Source organism: Lycorma delicatula, chromosome 9 (genome assembly GCF_047948215.1).
Source record: "Lycorma delicatula isolate Av1 chromosome 9, ASM4794821v1, whole genome shotgun sequence".
In the NCBI taxonomy this organism is placed as follows: Eukaryota; Metazoa; Arthropoda; class Insecta; order Hemiptera; family Fulgoridae; genus Lycorma; species Lycorma delicatula.
The window spans coordinates 24,432,396-24,460,328 of record NC_134463.1 but is presented as its reverse complement, the minus strand read 5'-3'; the positions used below and the strand labels follow the sequence as shown (position 1 = coordinate 24,460,328).

The following is a 27,933-nucleotide window of genomic DNA, read 5'->3' as shown; positions in this document are numbered from 1 at the left end:
AGTACAAAATTCTCCTTAACTTTTTCCTGTATGCTCAGTCTGTTTTACCAGTGAGCATTTCTCTTTCCAGTTCTGAACACTTTTCTTTAATTCACTCTTCTTTCACTAATTTGCACTTCCTGTTTATAGTATTTCTTAATTGTCTGTAGTTCTTTTACCTTCATCAGTAGCATTCTTATACTTTCTACATTATCTATCAGCTGCAATATATCCTCTGATATCCAAGGTTTCCTACCTAAGTTCTCTTTGTTCCACCTAAGTTTGCTTCTGCTGATTTAAGAATTTCATTTTTAACATACACCTATTCCTCTTTTATATTTTCTACTTTTTCATCTAATCGGAGCTCTTGCGATATCCTTCTCAAAAATCTTTTTTACCTCCTCTTCCTCAAGCTTCTCTAAATTCCACAGATTCTGACATCTTTTTTTTTAGGTTTTTAAATCGCAATCTACATTTCATTATCGCTAAATTATGGTCGCTGTCAATGTCTGCTCCAGGATATGCTTTGCAGTCAAGGAAATGATTTGTAAATCTTTGTTTAACCATGATATAATCTATCGGATACCTTAAAGTATTGCCAAGCTTTTTCCATGTGTATATTTTTCTATTATGATATTTAAACTGGGTGTTGGCTATTACTGAATTATACTTTGTGCAAAACTCAATAAGTCGGTCCCCTCTCATCCAGCTTTTGCCCAGTCTGTATTCACCTATAATATTTCCTTTCTTGTCTTTTTTCCGATGCTTGCATTCCAATCTCCAACTATTATTAAATTTTCATCCCCTTTTATATGTTTAAATTGCTTTATCAATTTCTTTGTATACACACTCTACCTCTTCATCATCATCATCATGGGCATTTGTAGGCATATAGATGTTTACAATTGTCAGCTTAGGTTTTGATTTTATCCGTATTACAATGATTCTATCGCTGTGCCTATTGAAATACTCTATTCTCTTCCCTGTTTTCTTGTTCATTACGAAACCTACTCCTGCCTGCTCTTTATTTGACACTGAGTTAATACTAAAATCACTTGACCAAAAGTCGATTTCCTCTTCTCACTGAACCTCACTAATTCCTACTAAATCTACATTTAACCTATCTGTTTCCCTCATTAAATTTTTTAACCTACCAACCTTTTTTAGATTTCTAACATTCCACACTCTGACTCATAGAATGTTATTTTTTAATTTTCTGGTGACCCCCTTCCTTAGTAGTTCCCACCCAGAGATATTCGAATGGAAGACTAGTTTACCTACAGAATATTTTACCAAGGAAAGTGCCCTCTATCTTTTTCACATGAAAATGTAGAAAGTACATTTTCTTGAAAAAAAATAATTGTTAATTATAAAAGTTTGTAAAAATTTAATTGTTTACAATCAGTTAAAAAATGTTTGATTTTTATTAAAGCATGTATGCTTAATAACTTAAATTTTACTTGTTTGTTTTCCATTGAAAATATGTTCAAAAAAGTCAATTTTATTCATACTGGTATTAAAACTATAATGTTGCAGAGGTATCGTACACCTTCTCGTAGTCGATCAAGAAGTATTACACCACCTCACTGGAAGCAGGCTCAACAAAGAACAATAAAGCTATATGAATTTGAGGTAAGATCATTTACTAATATTTAAAATGTTTGCTGTTTGATTTTTCCATTTCAGTTAGATCCTTGTCGTCTGAATAAATTGAGTTAAAAATTTAATATTTTTACTTAAATGTTAATGATTTTACAGTTCTGATAACTACATAAATTACACATGCATGCTAACATGTTTCCTTTGTGTATTAGTTTATCCATATTCATTAGTTACTCCTGAGAACTCATTTGTAAAATATCTTTGTTCAAACAGCTTTCCTGCAATATTAATATCTTTCATAAATTCCCCCTTACTTTACAAGTACTTTTAGGAATGTTTTTTCTCTCTTATTGATGTTTTCTAAATTTATTTAAATTAAATTTTGGTATAGGTATTCCTTTATGGCTTCAAAGTTATTTGGAATTGTAATTTGGAAAAGTACTTTTTCCAGTACCAAAAAGTAATTTTTACTTTTTGGAAAAAGTAAAAATATATGTTTTAAAATGATTTTTGAGAATAACTCCAGCACATCCATTTTATGTTACTGCAAGTTAACAATATATGTTGCAGCAGTTTTACGTATAGAATAGAGAAAATGGAATATCAGATCTAAGTCCCAACAGCACAAAGTTAAGTAATAAATGGAGTTAAATAAAGACTTGGCCCAAAATTTTAATTAAACTGCTGAGCTTGCACGATTTTCTATCCATTTTGTTAATCAGTTATTTCTTAAGTCTATTTAATTTTGTATTGTATTATCGTTTTGATGATGTAGCATTTGAACATGCTTTTGCATCAAGTTTTGTTAAAAGTTAGGCAATAATCCAATTGAATCTTATAAGATTCAACAAGCATTGATTATGTTGTGGTGATGGTTACATTTGTTAAAAAATTAAGGAACATTGGTAGAAAGTGGTAAATATTCTGAGATTTTAATAAATGGAATTTATGCCATAAAAAAAATTAGAATATAATCATAAAAAATGGTCGGTCAAATATCCAAATAGCTGTTACTAACATTAAAATTAGTTAAGGTATGGTACACACAACTTTTAATAGGTGAATTAGACATTCACAGCTTGCTGCAAAATTTGTCTGCTCTCAGCTGAATGCAAAGAGGTCTGGTGTTGCATGAAACATTTAGGTTGTGGGATAACATTCTGAAAACTGAATAATAATTAGTCAAGAATATTTTTGTTTGTACAGTTTCATACAGAAACCAAAATTAAAAAAAAAAAAAAAATAATATTTCTTATTATTTTAAAAAAAATCATATTTCCTTAGATGTGGTTGTGAAGTTTGAAAACATTATTTGGCAAGCTGTATTGTTTATGTTAAAGATTTTTTCGACTATAATGAGTTGGTGGATTATTTTAAAAACTTATTTTTGATCATAGGTTACAATATTTTTTTTTTTGCATTATATTTCTGATAAATTATGTTTTCAGTACAACATAGTTGTATCTTTTTTTAAGTTTTGTGCCTTATATTTTAATTTAAATATTTGTTTAACCCTTTGATCAGTATCCACATCATATGATGTGCCAGTAAAAGAGTGGCATTTTCTTACACACATCAGTTGAATTGCTATATTACTGTATTCTTCAGTTAACACATTTGGTGATGTTTAGTAGGCTTACTTTTGTGTGCTACTATCAGTGAATGTAATGTTGGATTTTTTTTTAGCAATTTACTCCATAACAGTCATTATTGCCTTGTTATTTTGTGCACATTATATGCTGCGCTTACTATTGTGGTTGTCAGTTATAGGTTAGAAGCTACAAGTGGCTACTGAGTACTGAGTACTGAGTATTGTTTACTTTCTTTGGGTTGTTATAAAACAATTTTTACATTTAGTTATTCGTAAATATTCCTCAACAAGGGAATTTGCTGATTATAGACCAATTTTAGAGTATTTTGTGAATGTTGAGAGTGAAGATGAAATTGATAGTGAAAGTGATTTAGTTGATAGATTCAATTCAGACTATGATAAAGTTATTGATGTTAAAGATTTAGATCTTGGTCAATAATAAAAATTTAGATGCAGGTAATGAAAATGAAAGTTTGACAGTTGAAAAAGATGCAACAAAACAATAGGTCAACACAGGATACAAGTAATGTTTATAATTGGTTTGTTTCTCCTAATTTTGAACCTCACTTATTTGAGTTCAATAATAATGAATCTGGACTTTCTTCTGATAACAATTAACTGCCAATTCAAGTGAACTGAATTTTTTCGAAACTATTTTTGACAATAATTTAGTTAATCTCATAGCAGAAGAGACAAATAAATATTTCAGTTATTATAAGTCACTGACACCCCTCAAAACAAAATAAGAACATTTAAATTTTTTTTAAAAAACATAAAAACTGATTACATGGGGTACGCTTATCAAAAAATAATTCGCTGATCAAAGGGAATATTAAAATTATTGTTTCTAAATAAATGCTATAAATAATTAATAATAAATAAATATCAAAGAATTACATGGGGTAAAAAATTCTTATGCGTATCTGATATATATATATATTTATTTATATATTTCCCTGTGATATTAATAAATCTTGTGTTTAGAAATTAGAAATGGAAAGAAAGAAAAGAGAAGAGGAAATTAAAAGGCGTGAAGAAGCTAGGAAAAAGCGTCATGAAGAGAAAGAAAAAGAACAACAGTTGAAGCAGTTAAAAGATAAAGATAAGAAACACGATAATAGGTAATGTTTTTTTATAAAGAACTCAAGGTTTTATTGATATTGTAATTCATCAACTTAAAGCTATGAATTTGTTATTTTAAAGTAATCTTAAATTTTACAAACCTTTAAACAAAGTATTTAACAAAGAATTTTTGTATTTTCATGTCATTGATGTAATATTCAGTATTGAGTTGTTGATTATGAAATATTATAAATTGTTTTTTGCTTTTTCCTGTAAACTATGTTATAATTTACTGTAAAACTTGTAAATATTAACTGTTTTTAGAACTCCCAACTGTGAATTTTTAAAACAACTTGATGGTGGCTAGCTTTGGCATTATCCTTAACTAGGTTTTTTTTATATTTCTAGCATAGTTTAGATCTTTGTCAAATTTAAGAAAATGCATTCTTATAATTTCAGTAGAAGATTATAGTCCCTAAAATTTTCTTTGTCCTTGAAATTTGCAATCATTATTATAACTACATGAAAACATTATTTATTATTTTATTATTATTACTAACTAAAAGTTATGATATTACTTTTTAAGCATTGTTGTATTTAACAATTCTAGAAACTACTTCCTGAAGGGCCAGTCATAAAGGAAGAAAATTTCAATCACTATGAGATGTGATAAAAAAAAATATCCACTCTTGATTTATAAAAACAAAAACACTTAACCTATTTAGTTCAATGACTTGTCCCCTTCAAAGCAGACTCCTTCAGACGTATACTTTGGCCGTTTATTATTGGCAACAGGACATAGCTGTGTAAATTGTAAAATTACCTCCTCCAAAAGGAGGAGTACGCATGCGTTTTCACCAAGGACAAAACTCAATCAGCTACATAGATGGTACAGTCATAGTCAGAATCATTGAAAACAGCTTCCCCAGTTGCATGATTTTTTAGGGGGAATATTTACAGTTTGATAAATAGAATGCATTTATGTTACAAAATACACAATATAAACACAATTACACAGTAATTCATGTCACTTTTTTGCTGACTGTACCCACACTGCTGTTGACAGCACGAACCCAGTTATGGAATGTAATCCGCATGTGCTTCTACTATTGCTAACCTCCAACGAACACCCTAATGCAAACTGTTTGTAGCCTCATGCCAGGTGTCTGTTGAAATTGAGTTAACAAAATTGAACAGCCAAAGTATAACACACTTATCGTCATAATGTTTCCATCATGAAAACATTTCTCAAAGTTATTTTTAGTGAACACTGTAAGTTCTCTTATCTGTCTTTAAATTTCTTTTTTTTAAGTGGAATTACAAGCTTAGAAAAGAGCCGAAAGTGTAATTAAGGAGTCTGTTGAAGTTGTTGGATTCTGTGTTTTGCTGAGAATGTCGGGATAAGTTGTGTTGCATGGGCTGTGGAGCATTGTTGTCATGAATTTTCTAATTGCCATTTTCTGAAATCTGAGGTCTCTTGTTTCAAACAGCATCATTTAGCTGATGAAGAACAGTTATGCAATTTTCTTTATTTACAGTTTTTCCTTGAGTAGCTTACTCTTGATAAACCATAGCGATAATCAAAAAAGACTTAACTGCATGATCTCTATATTGATTTGTGATTGCCTAGTTTTCTTTTGCAGAGGAAAACTTGAGAGTTTTCAAATAGGATGACATTTGTCTTAGGGACATTGCCATAACCCATGTTTCAGCTCAGGATATTATTTTTTTTATAAAATCAGGATCAAGATTAGCTCATTCCAAAATGTCTTGCACAACTTTGAGTTGGTTTTGCTTTTGTTCATGAGAGAGATGTTTAGGAGCAAATTTAGCCGCTACTTGCTGCATCCCGAGATGTAACAAAATAGTAATTTTGAGTAATTAACGTTTTAAGTTTTTTTGTTGCAGTTTTATTCTTGTCAATTTTTTAAATGAATTAAGTGCATGAAGTTAGTCCTATTATATATACTTTAATGTATAGAGTAGAATACATTTCTTGTATTAAATAGGTATATATATATATTTTTTTTTACTGGTGTACATAACCCCTTCATCCACTAGTGTTTATATTTTTTAGGAATTTTATAAAGTGGATGAAAAGGTATGATGTAAACAAATATATGAATTATTGCAATATTCTATATTTGATATGAGTATTAAAGTAAATGACATAAATATGAATTAAATGAAAGTAAAACTGAAATTATAAAAGTCTACCATTTGGGATGAAATATAACTTTTGTTATCGCTCATTGATAAGCATGTTGTAGAACCACCTGTATTCTGGAATGAATGGTACCTGGTCTTTAAAGTTCTTTTGCTTTAGACAGCTTACTACTCTTTTGAGACAATCTAGAAATGGAAATTTTCCTTATACCTGCTTCCTGGTTCACATAACACTTAATATTAACTTTTTTAAATGGAGTGTTAGGATCATATGACTCCTTGAAACAGTAAAAATCATGTTCTTCCACATGCATCCATTTCACACCATCTCTAAAACTTACACTTTCCCCTAAAAGATCTATTCTCCTGATAAAAAGTTTCATCATTGTTATAAAATCATCAGTTTTACAGAAATGATTAGACATATCTATAACTAGATTCTTCATATTTGATTTGCTTATTATTTCACAATACTGTTCAGGAATACATATGCGCTGATGCTTCCTTATCTCTTTTTCAATACTGCCAAAGTGCCTGTCACTGTCGAGGTAAGTATGTCCCACCTCAGGGAATTTATGATCAATCACCTTAAATCTTCCTTTGCTTATCAAGTATTGGTAAAGACACACCATTAGGGTTATTTTGGCCAGAACAAAAGAGTCAGACCAAATAATAATATGCTCTTTACCTTTCAGCTGCTCATCAAATTCAAAGGTTGTAAGCAATGAGTTTTGGATCTCACAAATTATATTAACTACCTCAGTTTGCCTGGTCCTTGGTCCATGTTAAAATATGGCCTTAGGACCCTTTTTAGTTGCTATATATATATATATACCTAAGTTATAAAACAAAGCTTAATGAAGATAAAATACCTTTGACTTGCTTAGGCATGGTAGAGGCATAGTTTGCTGCAAGTCAACTGTTATATGAGCAACTTGCTATATGACTGAGCCAGATTTCTATTAGATATCATTGCTTCAAAAGCAGCATGGTAGTTATCTGTATGTTCCTCATCTCCTTTTCCTGGATCACATGTACTACATGTATCAGATCTAGGTTCACCAAAAGACAAATTGAAATTTGTAACAAATGTGTAACATGACGGTAATAACTTGCTCTCAAATTACAAAACTTCTCGGGGAGCTTATTTAACGTACATTCTTCTATGTACAATTTGTGCATTTTCGACATAGACAGAAGTAGGGAAAGATATTTTTTGTGTATGTTGCAGTTTCTGGAATAATGTGACTCTTCTGCTGGAAATAAATATATCTTCAATGACAGATTTCGTCACTAATTTTGTGTGGTCTTACATTGTGCTTGCCCCTCTTATCATGAGTAGTAACCGCTGCTCCAGAATTTATCTTATTTTGTATAATTTGTATCTTTTTCCTGCTTGTTTGGTATAGGTTTACCAAAGCTGTTTTGCACACAGGTATTCTTTTACCTTCTGAAATGACTTCATACTTATATGATGTCGACTTATGTTTTACAGCACCTTTTCCGGTTCTCTTTATGGGGACTTTTTCAATATTATTAAACAACAATGCATTTTTAGCATCAACATTTATTTCATATAAAGATTTCAAAATAGATTTCCGTTTTTTCTTCGTCAAAATTATTTGTACATCTAAACAGCAGTTATTGTGACATAAGATTCCAAGTTTTATAGTTTTCTCTGGAACAACTTTTCCTTTATAAGAAACATAGCTTTCCTCCACTTTTTTTTTAATTGCTGCTTTCTTCCATTCACTAGGATTTTTTTCAGGAGGTTTTCATAAAAAATGGTTTTTGTTTTTTATTTGGACTTGAGGGAAGTTCTCTTTCAAGAGCAGACTCATTTAATAACACCTCGTTAGATCCATCATTGTGACTTGTGCCTAAGTCACTGTCACAAAGTTCACCATAATCTGGCTCATACAGATCAATTGAGTCGTCTCCAAAAATATTGGCACTATATTGTGAGAACTGCTTTCCGATTCACAATCTGAAAAAATATTAAGTAAATTGGAACCATTTAAGGGAAGTAATCTCTGATTATAAAACATAAAATATAGATCTAAACTTAAGATTAATCTTGGTCTAGTATAAACTTTTTCTTAAAATTGAGGAAGTTATTGTACCATAAGGATGTTTTAATGATGTTAAGGAAAAGTATAGTACAGTCCTTTGTTTGTTGGGCGAACAATAAAAATGCGTATATTCAAGCAAACAAATTTAACTGTAGCACTTTAATAATCTCAATATAATTTTTTCAATATATTCTAAAAATATGAAAATGAAGTACAACTCGTATAAAGAAACTATTAGTTTATATCAAGTTCATTTTTAGTTTTTGTAATATATCTTATCTTAGTTCTTATATTTAGTAACCCATTTTTTTCTTAATAATCTACTTTATGAAATAGACAAATATTCTTAATACATAAAGTATAATTTTCATAATACTATTTAATTTTCAATATCATTAAATGCATAACATTTATTTCTGAATAACCATAACTTTAGGTTAACGTACAAAATTTTAACACAATACATATTAACCTAAATTTTAGGTTAATATATATCCAAGGTATAATTTGATCCAGTTATCTGCCTTAAAATGAATTATATGTTTTAAAATGATTACTTACCATAATTATTTTTTTCTTCAATAACTGAAGCTTTAGGTGAAGTCTGTGTTTCTTGTAGATTAGTTTCTTCTGTTGATTTATTTGTCAACATATCTAAAGTTTTATCATTATTTAGTCGTTGCAAAGATAAATTAAGTAACACTTTTCCTCTAGAACTCATAATTGCATTACAAAAGATAATTATGCTAAAACTAAAATAAATCTGAAAAAATAACAGGTAATGAAATCAAGCAGCTTCACCAAACAATAAGCTCTCGGGAGGATGAAAGAGTTGATGTAACACCTCTAAACACAGTCCGTACTGGAAGGAGTTACGGGCACATGACTCCGTCCTCTATGACTATAGAGTAGATAAATAGCTCCTTCATCTTTTTCATATCACTGTTTCTGGGTTTGTTTACATTGTTGTGACCTTACCACGTAACACTTAGGCATACAAGGCCTTCATCCACTTAATTATCTCATATTTTCAAAATATTTTACATAACTCCTTCATCCACCAAATCTGTTGGTGAATCAGCTATTCATCACAATCTGTTGAACTTTTTGAGATTTTTTTTAAATTCTGAAAAAGAAAGGAAGGTCTACCAGAGTGTCATTTTCAACAGACATTGGGCAATCTTGGAAACAGCAATACCATTTGAAATTTGGATAACACCCATAGCTTGATCACCAAAATCTGTTAAAATCTTTCTCTACTTGCATCACACCAGGTTTCTGGAAAAATTTTAATCCAGATTCTCAGCTTGACCGTTCAGTTATTTTGAATGAATTCAAAACTATTCTGTCATTTTGTTTGAATTTACTATATTTTATCTTGAATTTGTTAGTGCTTTTATAATAAGCACTACTCTCATGTTTACCATCATGACTGCTAAACAGCAACTGGCTGCAGTGGTAGCAAAACAGTAAAACCAATATTAGTCAAGGTCACTGCATAATGAATCCCCGTCCCACGCTACAATTGTTATCATATTAAAAAAATAAGGTCAGATACTTTTTGATTTCTCGTATGGATTTTGATAATATAATGCAATTACAAATAAAACTTTTACATTATGTTTGAAGGAATCTTTCATAAAAATAACAATGGAAAACTGTTTATCATTGTCAATGTATTAAATAAAGGCTATTTATTTTTAACGTTTGTCATTCAATTTTTTCCCAAATGATTTCCAATGAAAATAATGAAAAAAATTATTTTACAAATAGAAAGCAAACCTAATAATTAGTTACTCTGTTGCTACATGATAAGCAATAAAAATATATGGGCTTATATGTATTTTTTATTTTTTTTAAGATTGATATAAAACTACTGCAAACAATATTTTGTTAAAAAAGTTGTAATTTTATATGCATTAATAAAAGTTACTTTTAAATTTTACTTTAATGGTAAGGTCCACCAGGTTTTCGTGAATTAAATGGAACTAAGAGAGTTCAGACTTCAACAGGACTGACTTTTTTATTTGCCTCTAGATATGAATAGCTTTTTGAAAAGTATCAGTTACAATATTACATTATTACAAATTTTGTAATTGATTAGAAAGCTATTTATAAATTGTGCTTGTTCTAGACAATATTGATGAAGTTTATGTTAATACCACCAAGTTATTTTCTGGTCCCTTAATGAAGAAACTGTATGCTACCTTTATCACTGTTACCCTGATGAAAAATATTTGTAAAAGAATAGTTCAAATATTGCAAGATATCAATTTTGTTGATTGATGGGAGCCAGACAGACGACAGGCACAAATGGTTACGATAGGAAAGATTGTTTTTTAGTCTTTGTTAATTGAGGGAGGATAGTAGCTAATTCATTCACGGTAAGCTTGGGCTTGCTGCTTTTAAAATTTAATCTTTTGGTAGTATATTTGTTGCCCTAAATTAATTTTAATTTATAACAACTTGTATTTTTTCTTTCTAATTATATAAAATAAAATACAAATTATTTTGTTTATATTAAAAATGGAGTTTTAATTTTTTTTAGAGAAAAAGATTCAAAGAATTTACGTAATGAAAGAGCACATTCATCTGAAATGGAGGAAGGCGAGACAAGGGATTCTGATGATGAAGATGATGATGAAAATGACAATGATAAATATGATGAAGAAGAAAACATTAAACGAGACAAATTAACTAGCAAGAATGACAAGGTTGCTGAGGAAAAGATCAAGAATGGTCGTCATGATAATGATACTAATGAATCAGATTCTGACAAAGAACACAGTAAAGCAGTTTCTTCTGTTAAAAAAGATACTAAAGAAAAGAACACTGGCAAAGAGCCTGTTGATTATAATGCTCTTGATTATGAAAGTGCTGGCTCTGATACTGCAGATGCCGTTCCTGTATGTATAACTTAATATTAAATTGGTTATTTTACATTGAATTTAATTTATTATGAGAATTTTCACTATTTTGTATATATAAATAAAAAGTTGCATGATACAGCATTAATTTTTCAGTTTTATACAGAATTAGAAACATATGTGACTTCTAAAAATGAAATATAGTAAATTAGTTAATATACTAAATGAAAACAAAATATTTATCAAACTAACCAAGAAAGAAACTTAATTTATAATTTTAGTCAGGTAATGTTGAAATACTTTCTTTATATATGTTTAGTTAACAAGTTGCAGGTTAATATCTATTTTCCATGTAGCACTGAATGTTACACAGAAGTTTTGGCACTCTGTTTTTAGAGAAATTGTTCTTAGAAATATTCTGGCTAATTTTTCATAATAAAAAAGACCTTTAACAGAATTGGACTGAAGTGCTTTATCGTTACGATGCAGTATTCATGAGCAAAAAAATTTGTAATGTAGCAATGCATTAAAATTAAACTGCAACAACTTGTCAAAATTACTTAGTAAAAAATTGTCATAAATTTATTAATGTGATTTTCTGCCTAAATTTGCAGAAATCCTATTTTATGTTAATATTATAATGGTAGAATGGCATTAATATAGTAATGACATAAAAAAGTGTCAACTTTCATCATGTACAATATTGCACAACGTATTCAGTTCATAAAATATAGGTTGACTGTTTAGGCAACACTGTTTAATTTATTTTAGCCTCCCTAATCATTAGAAACAAAATTAATAAAAGTTTTAAAACTTTAGTCCTATTTCTGTGTTTTAAAATCTACTGAAAGACTGTTGTAGTTCATCGCCAAAGAAATGTGATCTGTGAAGAGTTAAATCTTGAAAAATTACTTGGTGGAAAGGATTTACATATTATTTCATATTAAATCTGTTTCTTTTACGTTAATTTGAATTTCAATACAATATTGTTAGTAGAATATGAAAAGAAATTAGTGTTATAACACTATTATGGTATGTAGATAATTTTAATAAAAATGGAAAAGAAATTTGCTTGTGAAGGAAAGAACAATTTCTAATAATTCTGTTGACAATCTTAACTTCTTATTAAAAACTTCTTATTAAAGAATACAGTTTCTTTACATTGCTAGTAAGTGAAACAAGCTCTGTTTAGATGACTGAAATATCTACAGTGCATTTTGTATTTTACATATACATAAAACAACTGTCCTTCCTAACACTCAGTAGAGATTCAAATTTATTTTAATGGAAATTCTTCCCTTTATGTTTTAATTTAAAAGTATACACTAAAATAGTCACTATTAAACTATAAAACTGCATAGTTTATTAGTATAAAAAAATATCCTGTCTATATAGTTTTCTAATAATTATAAAAAAAGTCCTGCCTACAAAGCAAAAATAATAAAATGGTTGCTATATTGAGAGAAAAAATTTCTTTTACATATTCTCAAATATATCTGAACATTTTTTTTCAATCTTTGAACAATCTTTTAACAAGAGTTGGAACACTGAAATTGCAACAAAAACATGTGAAAACCATTACTTTTTAAGCATAATTTGCCATAATACCTGCAGGTGACCAAAATAACTGGATTAGTATAAAACTCACTTTTTTCAATGCTATTGAGCACTGGTTCATAAGATATAACTCTTCATATTTTACTATAGTTGTATTTTTATTGTCGTGCATTAATCAATTGTTGTAATATTAAAGAATTTCAAAAAATAATTAAATTAGTTTTACTTTCTTATTTTAGGTCAGAGCAAATTAAACTAATTCTTTTGTTTCAATTATTGGTTTCTCTAATATGATTTGGCAATAAATCTGTGATATTTTCCATGTACGCCTTTGGTGCACATAATCTTAGTACCTTGTCTAGCAATTTATAGGCTTATTTTTTTTTTATATTTGTGCAATTCCTACTATTCATTTTTTTACAGATTCAAACAAACATATATCTAGATTTGTTGCTGTTATAGTAAAAATTATAATAGTTGAACTGTGTTTCCAAAAATAGATCAGGCAACTAGTTTTCTTTTTTAAATTGAATTTTTGCTTGTTATCTTGGAAGGAGAAATCTTGGACAATCTTAAAAAATTGTGTTGTGCATCTGATTTTGAATAAATAACTTTGAACCAGATAAAATGTAAATCTTAAATAATTCAAAATACAGTTTTTTGCAATATAAAGAGGTCCATATTTGATTCTATTTAAATTTAACTGGGTTTATTTTTTTAATTTCATATTAGGAAAATTACTCTTGTTAAAAAGGAGGATATATAGTTAACAGTTATTCAATAAACTTTACAGTTTAATTTACTTTGAGATGTAGAGTTGTCATTCTCATTCTTATAGCCTCTCATGAATAAGACAATTAGTATGCATTTTTTAAGTGACATGTGAAGTTGATTTCAGATTTGTCTTAAAAAATATTTGCAGATTTTATTTGTTGCAAAAAAGGTGTACAAAGAGTGTACCCCTTAATATACTGTGCGAAAAAGCACAGTATATATGCAGTTCACAGTGCAAGCTCTAATGATGAGCAGTTCACTGACCTTAATTGTAAAACCAAGGACACTTTTGAGTTAAATTAAATTATGTTTATAAAAATTAAGTTTGGCTGTTACGAAATTGTGCTTTATCATACCCGTTGAACTACCTACGTGAACAGAAATTAAGTTTGTCTGTTGTGAAATTGTGCTTTATTTAGTATCATGGCAGCGCTTTTTGGGAGTGGCTTCTTTATAAACAGTAATTCATTGTGGTAAATTTATTGGAAGGTTTTTTAATGATCCAAGTCGTAATTGTTAACAGTAGCAAGGAATAGGAAGACTGGTACAAGAAACATGTTACCTTTTTGGGAGCTTCCAGAAGAAGTTTACAAATCTGTTTAGAAAAAAAATTGATGAATTTGTAGGTTCAAAAAACAAAAACATAATACGAATGAGTAGAAAATAAGACCAGAATACAATAAGATAAAACCACATGTAATTGTTTTAACATCTCTAAACATTTACATTTTAATTTTATGTATTACATTTGTATATTTGTAAGTAGCATAGTTTACAAACGAAAAAATGTTCCATTTCTGTCATAAGTGTTTTAAATAAGCTTTTAACTTCTATGTTCTAGAAATAAAACAGTCAATTTTTATCAAATGATAATTATTACATCTGATGAAATTTCTTTACTAGTTGCTGTATTTCATATCATTCTTTTCTTATCGTCTTATACAGGTTAAGTTACCCGTATGATGGTTGTACAAAAAGTAATATCCTTTACAACATTCTTACCATGCAGTTGGTCTGTGGGTGTCTATCCTATTCAACCAGTGTCAGTTGCATGTCTGCTTAGTCTGTGGTAGTTCTCATTGTGCTTTATGGTTGTATTGTTTCTGTGCATTCAAAATAAATAAGAAAATGATAATGCCCCCACATATGAAGTAGGTCTATGATTCAGTTTCTTCATGCAAGTAATATGCAAGATATTTACCATCAAATCAAGGAAGTATGTGGAGATGTGATAGTTGAATCTTCTGTAAGGCAGTGGTGTCAAAATTAAGATCCAGGAGAGAGAACTTCCATAATGATGAACAAACTGGTCTTCAATCTGGTGCAGATGATTACTGCACCATGTTGACAAATTTATCATGCCACACTTCAAATTAGTGTCACTATCCTTGAAATTTTATCACTTTTCAGTTCAAGTACAGGAAATTTTGTAGAAATAAATTTCACACAAGCTTTGTAATGAACACAAAAACAGTGGGTGGTATGTTATGTCATTTTTGGATAATTTTGCAAAGAAAACTTCCTTAGCACGTAATAGGAAATTAAACTGAGTTTTGAATGCTACATCAGTCTATGGAATGGTATCATTCACATTCACCATCCAAACAAGATTAAAGAGGCAACATTTTAAATGACTACTGTCTTCTGGAAAGAAAAGCTTCTTCCTTGTTAACTATTTATGTGTTGTGAACCTACAGTAAATACTGATAAATATTGTATAACATTAAAAAAATTACAGTGGGCCATTCAAAAAGTGCAGGAGCAGCTTTTTATCTACCCATATTTTGCTGCTCCTCCACGACAATGCTTGGCCTCATGACATAGAAGAAAAAATGAATAAAAGTGCTTGTAAATTATGTGATCCATTTTTTTTATTTACATTTCCCTTCTTGTCCATAGTGACTCATCTGTTTACCAAAAAACTGTCAGCAGAGGAACATGACTTGGAAATTCCAGAACTTGTTAATTATACATGGTGATTATGTACATAAAGTTAGTTTACATTAAATAAAAAATGATGATCAGTAATTTGTTTTTTAACGGTTACTACTTTCTGGATGACATATTAAATTAAGGAAGAATGAGAGCATAGAGAACTGGGCCAGCATCAGGATGGTAGCAGCTGGTTTTCATTCTGTCAATTTTTATTAGATCATTTATGAAAAATTTGGAAGGTTAACTTATAATTGAGGATATTCTGTAGTCAGGAAAACTTCTCCCTCCAAAAAACTACAGACTCTAGCATTTAAATTAAATGCCACAGTCCTGTCTTCAATAACTCGTTCAAAATAAATTAGCCAACTTTTCAAAATTACTTAATAAATAGGTTGTGTCTTAATAAAATTTTCCTTAAATTATTAGGTTGCATAACAGGATACAGTATGTCTGAAATTGAATTGTTTCTTGCATGAACCGTATTATAAATTTGATTTGACAGCAATTATTATTACACTTTAATTAGACAATGCTTTAAGGAATTATTTTATTCTATTTGATTTTTTCAACAAGTTTATATAAGGAGCTTGAGTCTTACTTAATTCATTTGTATGTGAAAAAACTTCCTGTTCTGCTGTAAACACGGATGTATTTATTTGTGGTTAATGTAGAATTGTTTTTGTTGTTGGTTCTTTGGTTTTATTCATCAATGTATTTATAAATAAAATCTTTTTTTATGTTGCAGTCACGTGATTCATCAAGAAAACAAAAATTAATGGCGGCAAATAAAGAATCACCGTCATTAATCAGTGGAAAAATGTCCGCTAAAGAATCATTAGCCAAGGATTTGACTGTTAATTCAAATAATGATAATTTGTTAGATACAAATAAAAAAAACAGTGCTTCTGATAAAAATAGAATATTAAGTGATAAATTAATGAATAAAGAAAATAATAGTGAAGTAGAGAGAGTTAAGGGCGATAATAATAAAAATGAAAAACATATAACCAGAGATGATTCTGATGATGAGAAATATAGAAAACAATTATTTGAAGCAAGTGATCAACTGATTTTAGCAAAAAGTGAAGCAGAATGTGAAAAACAAGCCAGTGATATGATGGCTCAGTTAGAAGCATTGCAGAAAAAACAGTTTACTGAAGAAGAAGTAAAACAGTTAGAACAAAATGAAATAAAAAAAAGTAAGATTGAAAATAAGGAGAAATCTAAAAACGAGAGTAGAGACAAAGATAAAGAGAATAGGCATCATCGTAACGATTCATCCCAAAGAAAGGATAGATCAGAATCATCGCGTCAACGAAGATCAAGATCAAGGTCTGACAATCATAAAAAACGATCACGTTCCAGAAATAGAGATAATTCACGTTCCAATAAGAAAGATCGTGACAGATCCAGAAGCAGGAGACGTAGATCTAAGTCGCATTCTAAAAGGGACAGATCTCGTTCAAGATCAAGGAGGCGTCGAACAAGGTCTCGATCAAGAGATCGTAAACAAAAGTCTGTCGACAGGTGGCGTGGAAGAGACTGGGACCGTAGACGATCAAGATCTAGATCTGGAGGGCGAAATAGGAGGCGTTCAAGGTTAGTATTAATCCAATTAAACTTTACAAATTTCTTATATTCTCATTTCTGAGGGAAAAAAGTGTAATTATTTACTGGAGAAATGGTGTGCTACAATCTCATTCCCATCAACATTTGTACAATTATTGATATCATCTTCCATTGGTGAATCTGCAGTGTTACCAGTTATAAGTTTCTTTAAAATTTCAGTCATTTTAAGTAGAGAATTGTCAGCATTTTGGTAATTCATTTTTTTTTTTCTAATATCGTGAGCAATAACATTCAATACCATTATGGATGTTTGAAGTTGTAATATCTTCTGTTTACTGTTGATAGAGTTTAACATTTATTCTTTGATAAATATTAATTGATCTTGTTTTTGTAATTTAGAATTGTTGCGTCTAGTAAGGGTTATTATTGTTGAATATTTAAGAAATTGTTTTAATCTAAATTAAACGTGCAATTTTATTAAAAAGTAGTTGTTATTTTTTAAGTTTGGTAGTTGTATTTGTTTTATATTCTTTTGTTCTGATTATTTGGGCTTAAAATTCTATAGTTCTTACTACAGAATATAATTCATAAAGTGTTTAGTTTAAAAAATGAAAGTTGTTTTCTTCAGAAAAAACTTTTACAGTCAGCTCATTAATCCCGTTATACTATTCATTATTATTGTTTAAAATTGAAATGTACATTTCGTTATTGATTTTTATTTTTTATGTTGATACTTATTGAATGTGATCAAATTCTTAATTGGAATGCTCATTTCATTACTGATACTTTACATTAATGTTATTTATTGTAATTTTAAGATATTTTATTTCGGTAACCATTTACATACTCACTTTGCATCTTGACTGTTTCCTTTCTTTTTTTGATATCCAAGAATCCTTGCCTATCAGTATTTTTATTTTTTAGAAATCTTTCTTTTATATTCATATCAATCTTTTTTTATATATATAATATGTTTATTTTGATAAGTCAGAGCGCTGGACACCGTCTCTGTGATGCAGAAGCTTAGGAGGATTGCTCGAGAGGAATATGGGCTATTGTACCGTCATTTGTACATGGTGTACCGAAGTGTCTTCAAAAGTATGACCTCTTACGCGGCGTCCGTTTGAGCTTGTAGGTTGGAAAGAAATCAAGCACGTATTCAAAATTTAAGGAGTGCCCAGCGCAGAGCCTTAATTGTATGCACTGGTGTTTTTAAAACAACCCCTTACGAGGCTACCACTCTATTGGGAAAGGCTCTCCCAATCGATTTTGTGGTAAAAGTTCGGGTGGCCATGTGGAAATTGCAAAGAGGCAGTGAAGCTGAGATATTTGGGATGGGGTTTTGAGCTGGGTCTGTACCCGAGCGGAACGGTGATCTCAATGCACCGGTTCTAAATTTTGAACAGTTGCCCATCTCCCGCTTGCGAAGGAGGCTTTACAGCCTCGCGATGGAAGCATGGCAGCAAGAATGGCATGTCACAACTAAGGGAAGGTCCTTGTATAGATTTAAACAGAATCTGGGGGGATGGTGTGCCTCTCCTTCCTTTTTAAGGGCAACAGGAATCTGAGTGCTCTCCAACCATGTAAATTTAAACCAATATTTGTTTCGGTTCCACCTGGCAGCTGATGAGCTGTGTGTCTGCGGTGAGGTCCAGTCGAACAAACACATGATATTCAACTACCCAGCTCTAGAGGTCAATGAGAAAATTGGTCACTCACAAGCGGTGAGTCAATGTGGTGAGAGCTACATTGTCAGGACCATGTGGGAGTTTCTTGATGCGGTTGCTTTGTTCAACCGACATCAGTAATTTACCTAAGGGAAAAGACTCCTACTGCGCTGCTGTAGGAAACTAACCAAGAGATATGGCTGGCTTCTGGCTCTAAGTGCTTCAATGGTGGAGAGGTACTTGCTGGCATTCAGTGGCCTAGGTATGGTAGCAAATTGCTGTCTTTGACAAGATAAATTTAATTATTTGTAGTCATAAGTTTTAGTATATGACTGGGTGCACCTACCTATTTTAGTAATATAGTAATATATGACAAGTGGGTGGTGGGACACGGACATGTAAGCAAGTGGTGTATGGTACCACACTTATTCCGCTCACGCTTTTAGGTTAGCCTAGGAGCTAGTTAGGACACGGTCGCTAAACTGTTTCATGGCACAGACATTCAGTCTTACGCTTTAGGGCGACTGAATGTGGTGGTGGCGAGAGAAATGCCAAGCAAATCAATTATCCAAGAGCCTTCTTACTGAAAAAATAATTTCCAATAAATTTGGTTTACTAAAATATCTCATGCCTAATAAAAGGTAAATTTAGATAAGGGTGATTTTATATATATATATATATATATATATATATATATATATATATATATATATATATATATATATATATTTATATTTAAACCAGCACTTCAGTTACTGAAAAAGTTTAATCTTTTGGTGATTGTGTTTTTTTGAAAACTGTTTAAAATGAAACTATTTTTAACAGTTTTGAAATTTGTCTGCTTTGTAATTAATTCTACCTCATTTTAGATTATTATTTTACAGTAATTTTTATTTTGTACATTCTGTTATTTAAGTTTACGTTTTAATTTGATTTTGATTTTTTTGTTATTTTAAAATTAAGCTATTATTGTTAAATTAACATGTATAATTGTTTGTTTGTTATGCAAATATGTCAGTATGCTCTATTTAAACCTACATTATTATTATATTACTAATATTATATATACCAAAAAGAATTATTATATAAGATTTAGTGAGTGAGTCATTACATATACTTATTTGTGTGCGCATGTGTGTGTATGTGTGTGTGTGTGTGTGTGTGTGTGTGTGTGTGTGTGTGTGTGTGTGTGTGAACAGTAGTGGGGCTTGCTCTGATTTTAACTATTTACTTGTTCTTAAATAAATGTTTACATATTTTTTCATTCATTTCTTCACTGGTATTTGTGTAGTTCTTACAATGGGATGTTGCATGTGAGTTAATTTGTTTTAAAGCTAATCTATCATTTTTGTGTCTTTACTGTGAATTTTAAATATTTTCAACCACATGATTACTTCATTAAAAGAATGAATTTCATCCATGATAAATAAATGTTATATGGATTACTTACTGATAACACCATTTTAAGTTATTATTTTTCAGTATTACTCTCTTTTCTTTTTTTTATAAGTGCGTTGATTATTTTGGTTTGTTGTGGGTAATTACAGTATAATTTCTTGATTTAAAAATAGGAACTAAAACTGTTTTATTTATTTTAAGTAATCTTGAGAGCATTGTTATGAAAAAAATAATTAAATTTAAAACCCTCCAGTTTTTCAGTTTATAGGACATTTGAAAACTTAAATAGTATATTTTTGAGAATGTAAATTGATCCATTCACTGCTAATGAAAATTAGGGCTGATTTCACTAAGTATTAGCCAAGTAGATGGGAAAAAGATAATTCCCATGGAAATTCTCATCATACTGTATGGAAAGAATTTTTCTAGAATAATTATTATTTTTTGTGACCATTTTTTTATACATACTTTATCAAAGAAAAAATGAACATTTATTAGTAACTATAAAAATTAAAGTAAAATTTTTAAAAGGTTTTATTTTATGATTTTAGTCAAATAACATTTCACTGATTTTTTTTTTCTTTTCTTTAGAGTTTGCAGTGAATCTTTTTTATATGTCTGAGAAACAATAGCTATTATGACTTGTAAACACTACTGTGTTTCTTACAGTAGTTTTTGTGTTCTTTCAATAGTTTGTAAAGTTACATCAGATTTATTGTTCAATGGGTTAGAATGAAGTAAAAGCATAGATATTCAGTTTAAATTTTAAAACAGAAAGTAATTCCCGATTTATTTTGAATTGCTATTTTGTATGAATAAGATTGATGCACCTGAATTTAGAGTACAGTGTGGTATTCTCTGTACATTCAGGACATGTTGGAAATTATATTGATTGAACTTCAATGCATTCATGGCAATGAACCATATTTGACAAAAATGTTAAGTGAAAGAATGTTTTGTCTTAGTTGCAATCTTACTAATTCAAAGAATGTAACTTATGATTAAAGGCTGTTAATTTTATGTGATCTTTATGTTTCGTCTGTCAAGAAATCCATTGACAGTGGTTTATTCTACCGTTATTTCTTTTTACAACTACCCCACTCAATATTCTTCCTATTGTGTGGTAAATACTGTATATATAATCTGTGTTAAATATCTTTTCTCCAGCATTCTTTAAAAAAATACTGTCATGGAATTAATGTTGCCTTTATTGATTATCTATAAACTAATCATCTGTAGATGGTGGAATTTTTTAAATTCTCCTCTTGCATTACATTTCAAATATTTGGACTAGTTTATTTTCACATTTTCTATTAGTTTATGTTCCATTAAGTGTTCATTAAGTCGTACAAGGCAATAATCTGTACAGCAACTTATGAATTTCATATCAATCTTTGTTATATTGTTTGAAGTTAGAAGCCTATTGCTATTGAACACTTTATTTGAGTAGTTCCTTACTTTTATTGACTAAACTCTACCATCTTAACGTTCTCGATAGGAGAATGTGTTCTTCATAGTTTTGTTATTAATTTACTGTGTGCAGTATTCTTCTCCAGTTACATACTGACAAGAAGACAAAACACATCTTTGTCTTTAATTGTTTATATTCTTCAGTAACTGCAAGCTAACATTAATTATAGTATTTTGATAGCAGATGGATTTTGAGATTATGAAAATGTCTGGCCTGATGGGATCCAAACTTAATTCTCAGGAACCTAATGGCAAAAGGAGATGTTTTGCCATTTTTTTTTTTTTTTTCAATATTATGTCATCAGCAGTAAATATTTTCAATTTGACCCTATTTTCATTAATCTGAATCCTTCTGAAGTCTCCTAAGATTCATCCATTGCCTCCTCAATGTACTTATTAAACAAGACTAGTGATCAATTGTTACTCCTGTATGTATGAATGCTTCTTGAATTTCACCAACTCTTTCATTAAAACCTGTCATATCTTTTGCTTTTATATATTCATCTCTTACAGTCAAATTAACTAGAATACCTGACATCATCACCGCTAGAATACCTGACAGTGAGCTTTCAGTTATGTAATCAAAACGTTTCTTAAGTCGCTACTCTATCAAACAGTGGTCATAAGATTATATATAAAAATATTAATATGAATACTACATTTGTTTTATAAAAACTTTGTACCGAATTAGGAAATCTTAAATTACAATCCTTTCGTAATTCATTGTTGGTTAAATTAAACAAATGTGTGCATTACAATGGTGTTAGACTTGTCAAAGAAGTGGAGGTACCATCTGAACCTACAGTGAACCACACTCATCAAAATAAACAAATAGCTAGGTTTTTATAATTAAAAGTGTGTTTTAAAATGATTTTATTTTTTTAATTATATACAATACATTGTATATTAACCTAGTAATAATAATAATAATAAACAAAACATAATGAAATAGTTGTAAATATTATTTGACTCCAAGCTATACCTTGCTAAATAGGACCTGTCTAAACACGTGCTACTTTGTAACCATCTGTGAAAGTTTTACTGTTTCTGCAGTAATATGTGTTTCATCTCAACATGTTGGAAAGCTTAAAGGACTTAACAATATAAGCATATTTCTGCAAACATTAGTTATTTCTGTTATGAAATTTTATTATTAGTTTCATTATTAAGAAAAATTAATGGAATATTCCCTTCTGTTCCAAAAAAAGAAATCAATTTTAAAAACTAAAATGTATTTTAATGAGGAAATAAACTAATTTTGAAAGGATGTGGAGTTCATCTTCTGAGACTTTTAGTACTGTATACAAAAAGACTAAGTATACAAAAAACTTTTTACTGTTGGTTATATAACATTTCATTTTTTTTATTTACATGTGTATTTTTTTATTCTTTAACTATTTTTTCCATTAAACAAAATAATTATGTACTTAATATAAAAATAAATTACTATTTTAACAGTTTTCATTTGATGTTTAAATATAAAATATTAAAACGACATAGGTTAAAACGATATAGTTAAAAGAAGAGACAGACTTATAGGCCACATACTAAGGCATCCTGGAATAGTCGCTTTAATATTGGAAGGACAGGTAGAAGGGAAAAATTGTGTAGGCAGGCCACGTTTGGAGTATGTAAAACAAATTGTTGGGGATGTAGGATGTAGAGGGTATACTGAAATGAAAGGACTAGCACTAGATAGGGAATCTTGGAGAGCTGCATCAAACCAGTCAAATGACTGAAGACAAAAAAAAAAAAAAAAAAAAAAAACGACTTGCTTTGTATTAACTGGGGTTTTATGCATATTAAAAGAATATATACCTTTGGTTAAAATTGAAATCATCATCATTAATCGCATCATCAGCTGCATTACATATTCATATATTCATCTCAAATTACATTACAAACTTCATAAAATATAACTTATGCATTTATTCAGTTTATTTAAAATTTAAAACCTTTAATCTTTTTATTTTAAGAATTTAAACTTTTATATATTAAAAATTAAAACAAAATTTAAAATTAACATTAAAAATTGAATTTAACTTGTAAAAATTTTTTACATGTGTAAAAATATGACATTGAGGCATAAAATCAAATAAAAATAATTTTAAGTAAAGAAATTATCCATATTGTCCATTTAACTGAACTTACTTTATTTACTGCTATCTTTCTTTACTATTTGGTCAATCTAATAAAATAAAATAAATATGTTGTACGTAGTACAGAGGAGAGTGATTCTTAAAAGAATTGATTTTAAAAATTAATACTGTTTAGGCATTTAACTCAAAAATATAGTAAATTAACCTTTTGAATATAAAGTGTAGAAGTGTTAAGTTTTCCTTACAGTTCAGACATTTATTTTTATAATTTAAAGATTTCTAGTATTTAATGAATTTAGTTATTTTAGAAAATATGTTTAAAAGTGAAATTAATCTTTTTGTAGAAATAATTTTATACTAAAATGCTGCTGTATCCTTCTGTGTGTAAACATGACTTGCTATTGTTATTATAACAGTGTATACAATAGACTATATAATACATTAAAGATTGTTGTAAATGAATTGATAAAGCCAATATTATATAATTACTAGCTGATTGGGACTACAACCCCAGGATCCAGGTTGATTGAGGCAAATCCTGGGGGCTCTAGTGGTTATGGGGCTGAACATAAAGCTCGCTTCACTAGCCATTCTCACCTGGCCAGAGAGCTCCATCCCCTGGACCCCTACAATATTTGTTACTCTCATGGTTATGAGAATAATGCTGATGAAATAGCAATTAAGTTACTTGGGATTTATAGAAACATGAAAAAGGAACTAGTAAATTAAAAAAGTAGAATAGTAGTAACTATAATTTTGAAAGGTCAGTACACTGATCTTGAATTAGAAAGGGATCAATCAGTTAGTTCTTGGTGTGATGCTGATACAAAGAGACAAACTTTTTATATAAGATTTATTACCATTCATTGATTATAGTTCAAAATATTTCTACTAAATAATGTTCATTGAAAATAAAACAAATCATTCTTATAATGGGAGTAGTATTTGTCAGGTGGCACTGGAAGCTCCATACACACACACATATATATATATATATATATATATATATATATATATATATATATATATATATATATATAAGAAAATGATGATAAATTGTGTGCGTGACATGTTCACTCTTCAGCTGCAGTGAGACTGTTAAAACAGGTTAATTCATTTAATATGAAAAAAGTTGTAATATTTTATGTTTAAATGAAATAGTACTTTTTTTTATTATTTCAGGTCTGCTGATAAAAGGAAGTTGTCAAATAGAAAAGAATTATCATCAAGAAAACGATCCAAGACACCTGTAAAAGATGTTAAAAAAGATGACCATAAGAAAAAAATGAAAGTAGAAACAGCAGATACAAAAGAATCACGTGAAGAGGAGGCAAAACGTAAATTAACAGCTCGTTTAAAAGAATTAAAAGAAGCCCGAGAAACTAAATTAAAGAGATCTAGATCGTCATCATCTAGTAGTTCCAGCTTATCTGATTCATCAAGTAGTAGTAGCTCTGTTAGTTCTGGTCGTGGTTATAGACGTCGTCGTTGAAAATGATATTAATTGATAAAATATGTTTTTTCAGTGATTACTGAATTAAAAATTCAGCTCTTGATATTGACTGATGTATTTAAAAACATATTGTATTGCAAACAGTTATTTAACATTTTTTCAGAAGTTATTTTATTATTAATTAATCTTGTAATGAAATTTACATGTGTTAGTGTATCATTTTAAATTGGTCCCAATTAATTGGTTAGTGAATAATCAGTCATGAGGACTGTACTTTTGTGTTGTTTTCTGTATCCTTAGGTTCTTGTCATTAATTATTATAATTTTATGTTTTTGCTAGTGTTAAATAAATGTTTAAAATGTACATAATTGTCTTTTGTGGTCATTTTTTAACTTGACATTAATATCAACCGTGTAATTGAATGGTTAATATCTTTACTAGTAATCATCACAAAAAAATAGTGTTGTTCATTACTACGGTGTGTAAACAGTATTTACATTTTATTAAGATTATTGAACATCTGTGTTTCTAATATATTTTGGTTGATTGGGTTGATTATATTGGCATTTTGTAAAATTATTGGCCTAATGTAAAGTAGAATATTATACATACTTTCACACATTTATAAGTAAAAACATTTTTTTATGAAATTATATCCTGACCCCATTGGGGGGGAAGACAACCACCATGTGATAGTTGCAGTTGCCATACCACTCCCTCCGTACCTAGTCCTTATGGGCCTTACCTGAGGTCATCTTCAAAACCTTGGCAAAAGAGCCAAGGTTTTCTAGATGCTCAGCCTTGTTCTTGCCTCAGTCAGGATGCCACCAATGCTAATGCTAGATGTGACATATCCATTGGTGTACTACTATCCCTAAAAAACAACAAAACTAAAAACAGCATAAAATAAATATAATTTTACTTAAAACCATTTATAAAAATTTTTCTTGCTATCTAAAAATTTGACAGCCACTTCACTTGTTGCAGTTACAAATATTTACATATACACACATTCACAAACTGCTGTTACTCTAAGCAACCCCATTAGAAAAAATAAATTTAGTGTTAAAACTTATATTCAGTTTATAACATTATCAGTTCAGTCAAGGATCAACTAAAACTGATTGTGTTTTTAACTTTCATTTTTAAAATACATCGAAGAAAAAGTATAATAACAGAAATAATAATAATAAATGTTATTTGGCAATTAAACATTATTTAACAAGATTTCTTTCTACATATATATATATATATATATATATATATATACTAGCATCCCTGTCATGATGGCTTTGCCCACACTACTTTCAGTTCCAGTTGCAGTCAATTTTTTTAAAAATATTTTTTAGTAAAGTAACCAGCAAGAGGTGTTACATGTGCAGTAACAGTACTGTTGAGCCACCACTCCATATACTTTCACATCCTTTAAAAAATCAGACTTCATAAAAAAAGCTGATGAGTATTTTCAAACCCAAATCTACTGAATATTTGTTTTAATAAAGTTGGAAAATTTGCAGTTATTGTTAAAAAAGTTTATTTTGTTTTCACTCCTTTCAAGGTCTAATTTCAAAAAATCTAGAAATAGTTTTTAGATATTTTCATGAGGATTGCACAAAACAAAAATAAAGTTGATATTGTCATTCGTTACTAAGAAATAAAAAAAAATAACCTGCTTTCAAGAAAAAATTCAAAAATTATTATTTTTACCTTTAAAATAAGAATTTCAAAAAATCTAGAAATTAGTTTTTAGATATTCTTATGAAGATTACACACATTAAAAATCAAGATATATCTTCATTTGTTACCAAGAAATTAAAAAAGTAGTAAATTTCATTATTCCATTTTAAACCATTAACTTGAATTTTAAAAAATCCTTTCTTAGTGTCCACTTAACACCTTAAAAAAAACATGTATACAAGCTTATATAATTTTATTTTCAGTAGTTTATACTGAGCGTTGAGTGTGAATTACTCAACATGTTTTGTATATCTGTACCTATAAAGCAACTTTTCCTGTCCGACGTGACTGTTTCATCAATTCCCAGTAAAAACTCCTGAAGTTAAATTGATGAAAATTTCTATACTTGTTCTTAAGGTGTAAGCAAACACTAAGAAAGGACTGAAATTCAGAGTTTAAAGGGTTAAATAAAATGCAGTAACAATGAGATTTACTATTTTGTTTTTTAATGTTTCAGTGACAAATGAAGGCATCAACTTGAGTTTTGGTGTGTGTATTTTCCAGTAAATATCTAAGAACCAACTTAGAGATTTTTTTAGACATTCAACCTTGAAATGTACGGAAAAAGAGTAAAGATTTGAACAATGATTGCAAATACTCATCAGATAAATATTTAAAAAACCAATTTTGATTTTGTAAGGGTACAACATGGCAGCCACTGCCATCCAACACAGCCACTGTCACTATATGTGGATTGTGACTGGCTGCACCTCCCTCCGGTTACTTGACTAAAATAAAAAACAATTTTTCACTCTTTTTATGCTGTTTAACACTAAAAACCTGACAAAATGCATTTTTATCCTCACAGAGTACTGGTAAACCAGTTAAAACTAATATTTTTAATATGTAAGCCGACTCTTGTGAAATTCGCATTCTTAGATCATACAAAGTTTTTGGTCCTGTACTGACCAAACTGTTACTGTAAAGAAATTGC

The 27,933-nt window shown here is 29.3% G+C and overlaps 1 protein-coding gene across 3 annotated transcripts in view; it reads left to right on the top strand.

The window, feature by feature from the left end:
- The window catches only part of Moca-cyp (nuclear cyclophilin protein Moca-cyp), a 57,454-nt gene extending 31,824 nt beyond the window's left edge, over positions 1-25,630 (top strand). For all 3 annotated transcript variants that reach the window (XM_075375944.1, XM_075375943.1, XM_075375945.1), the window contains exons 9-13: positions 1,516-1,611; positions 4,157-4,293; positions 11,021-11,378; positions 16,351-17,204; positions 24,991-25,630. In XM_075375944.1, the coding sequence (XP_075232059.1) occupies positions 1,516-1,611; positions 4,157-4,293; positions 11,021-11,378; positions 16,351-17,204; positions 24,991-25,300 (1,755 nt within the window). In that variant the 3' untranslated portion in view covers positions 25,301-25,630. The remainder of the gene's footprint in view (positions 1-1,515; positions 1,612-4,156; positions 4,294-11,020; positions 11,379-16,350; positions 17,205-24,990) is intronic.
- The last annotated feature ends 2,303 nt before the right edge of the window (positions 25,631-27,933 follow it).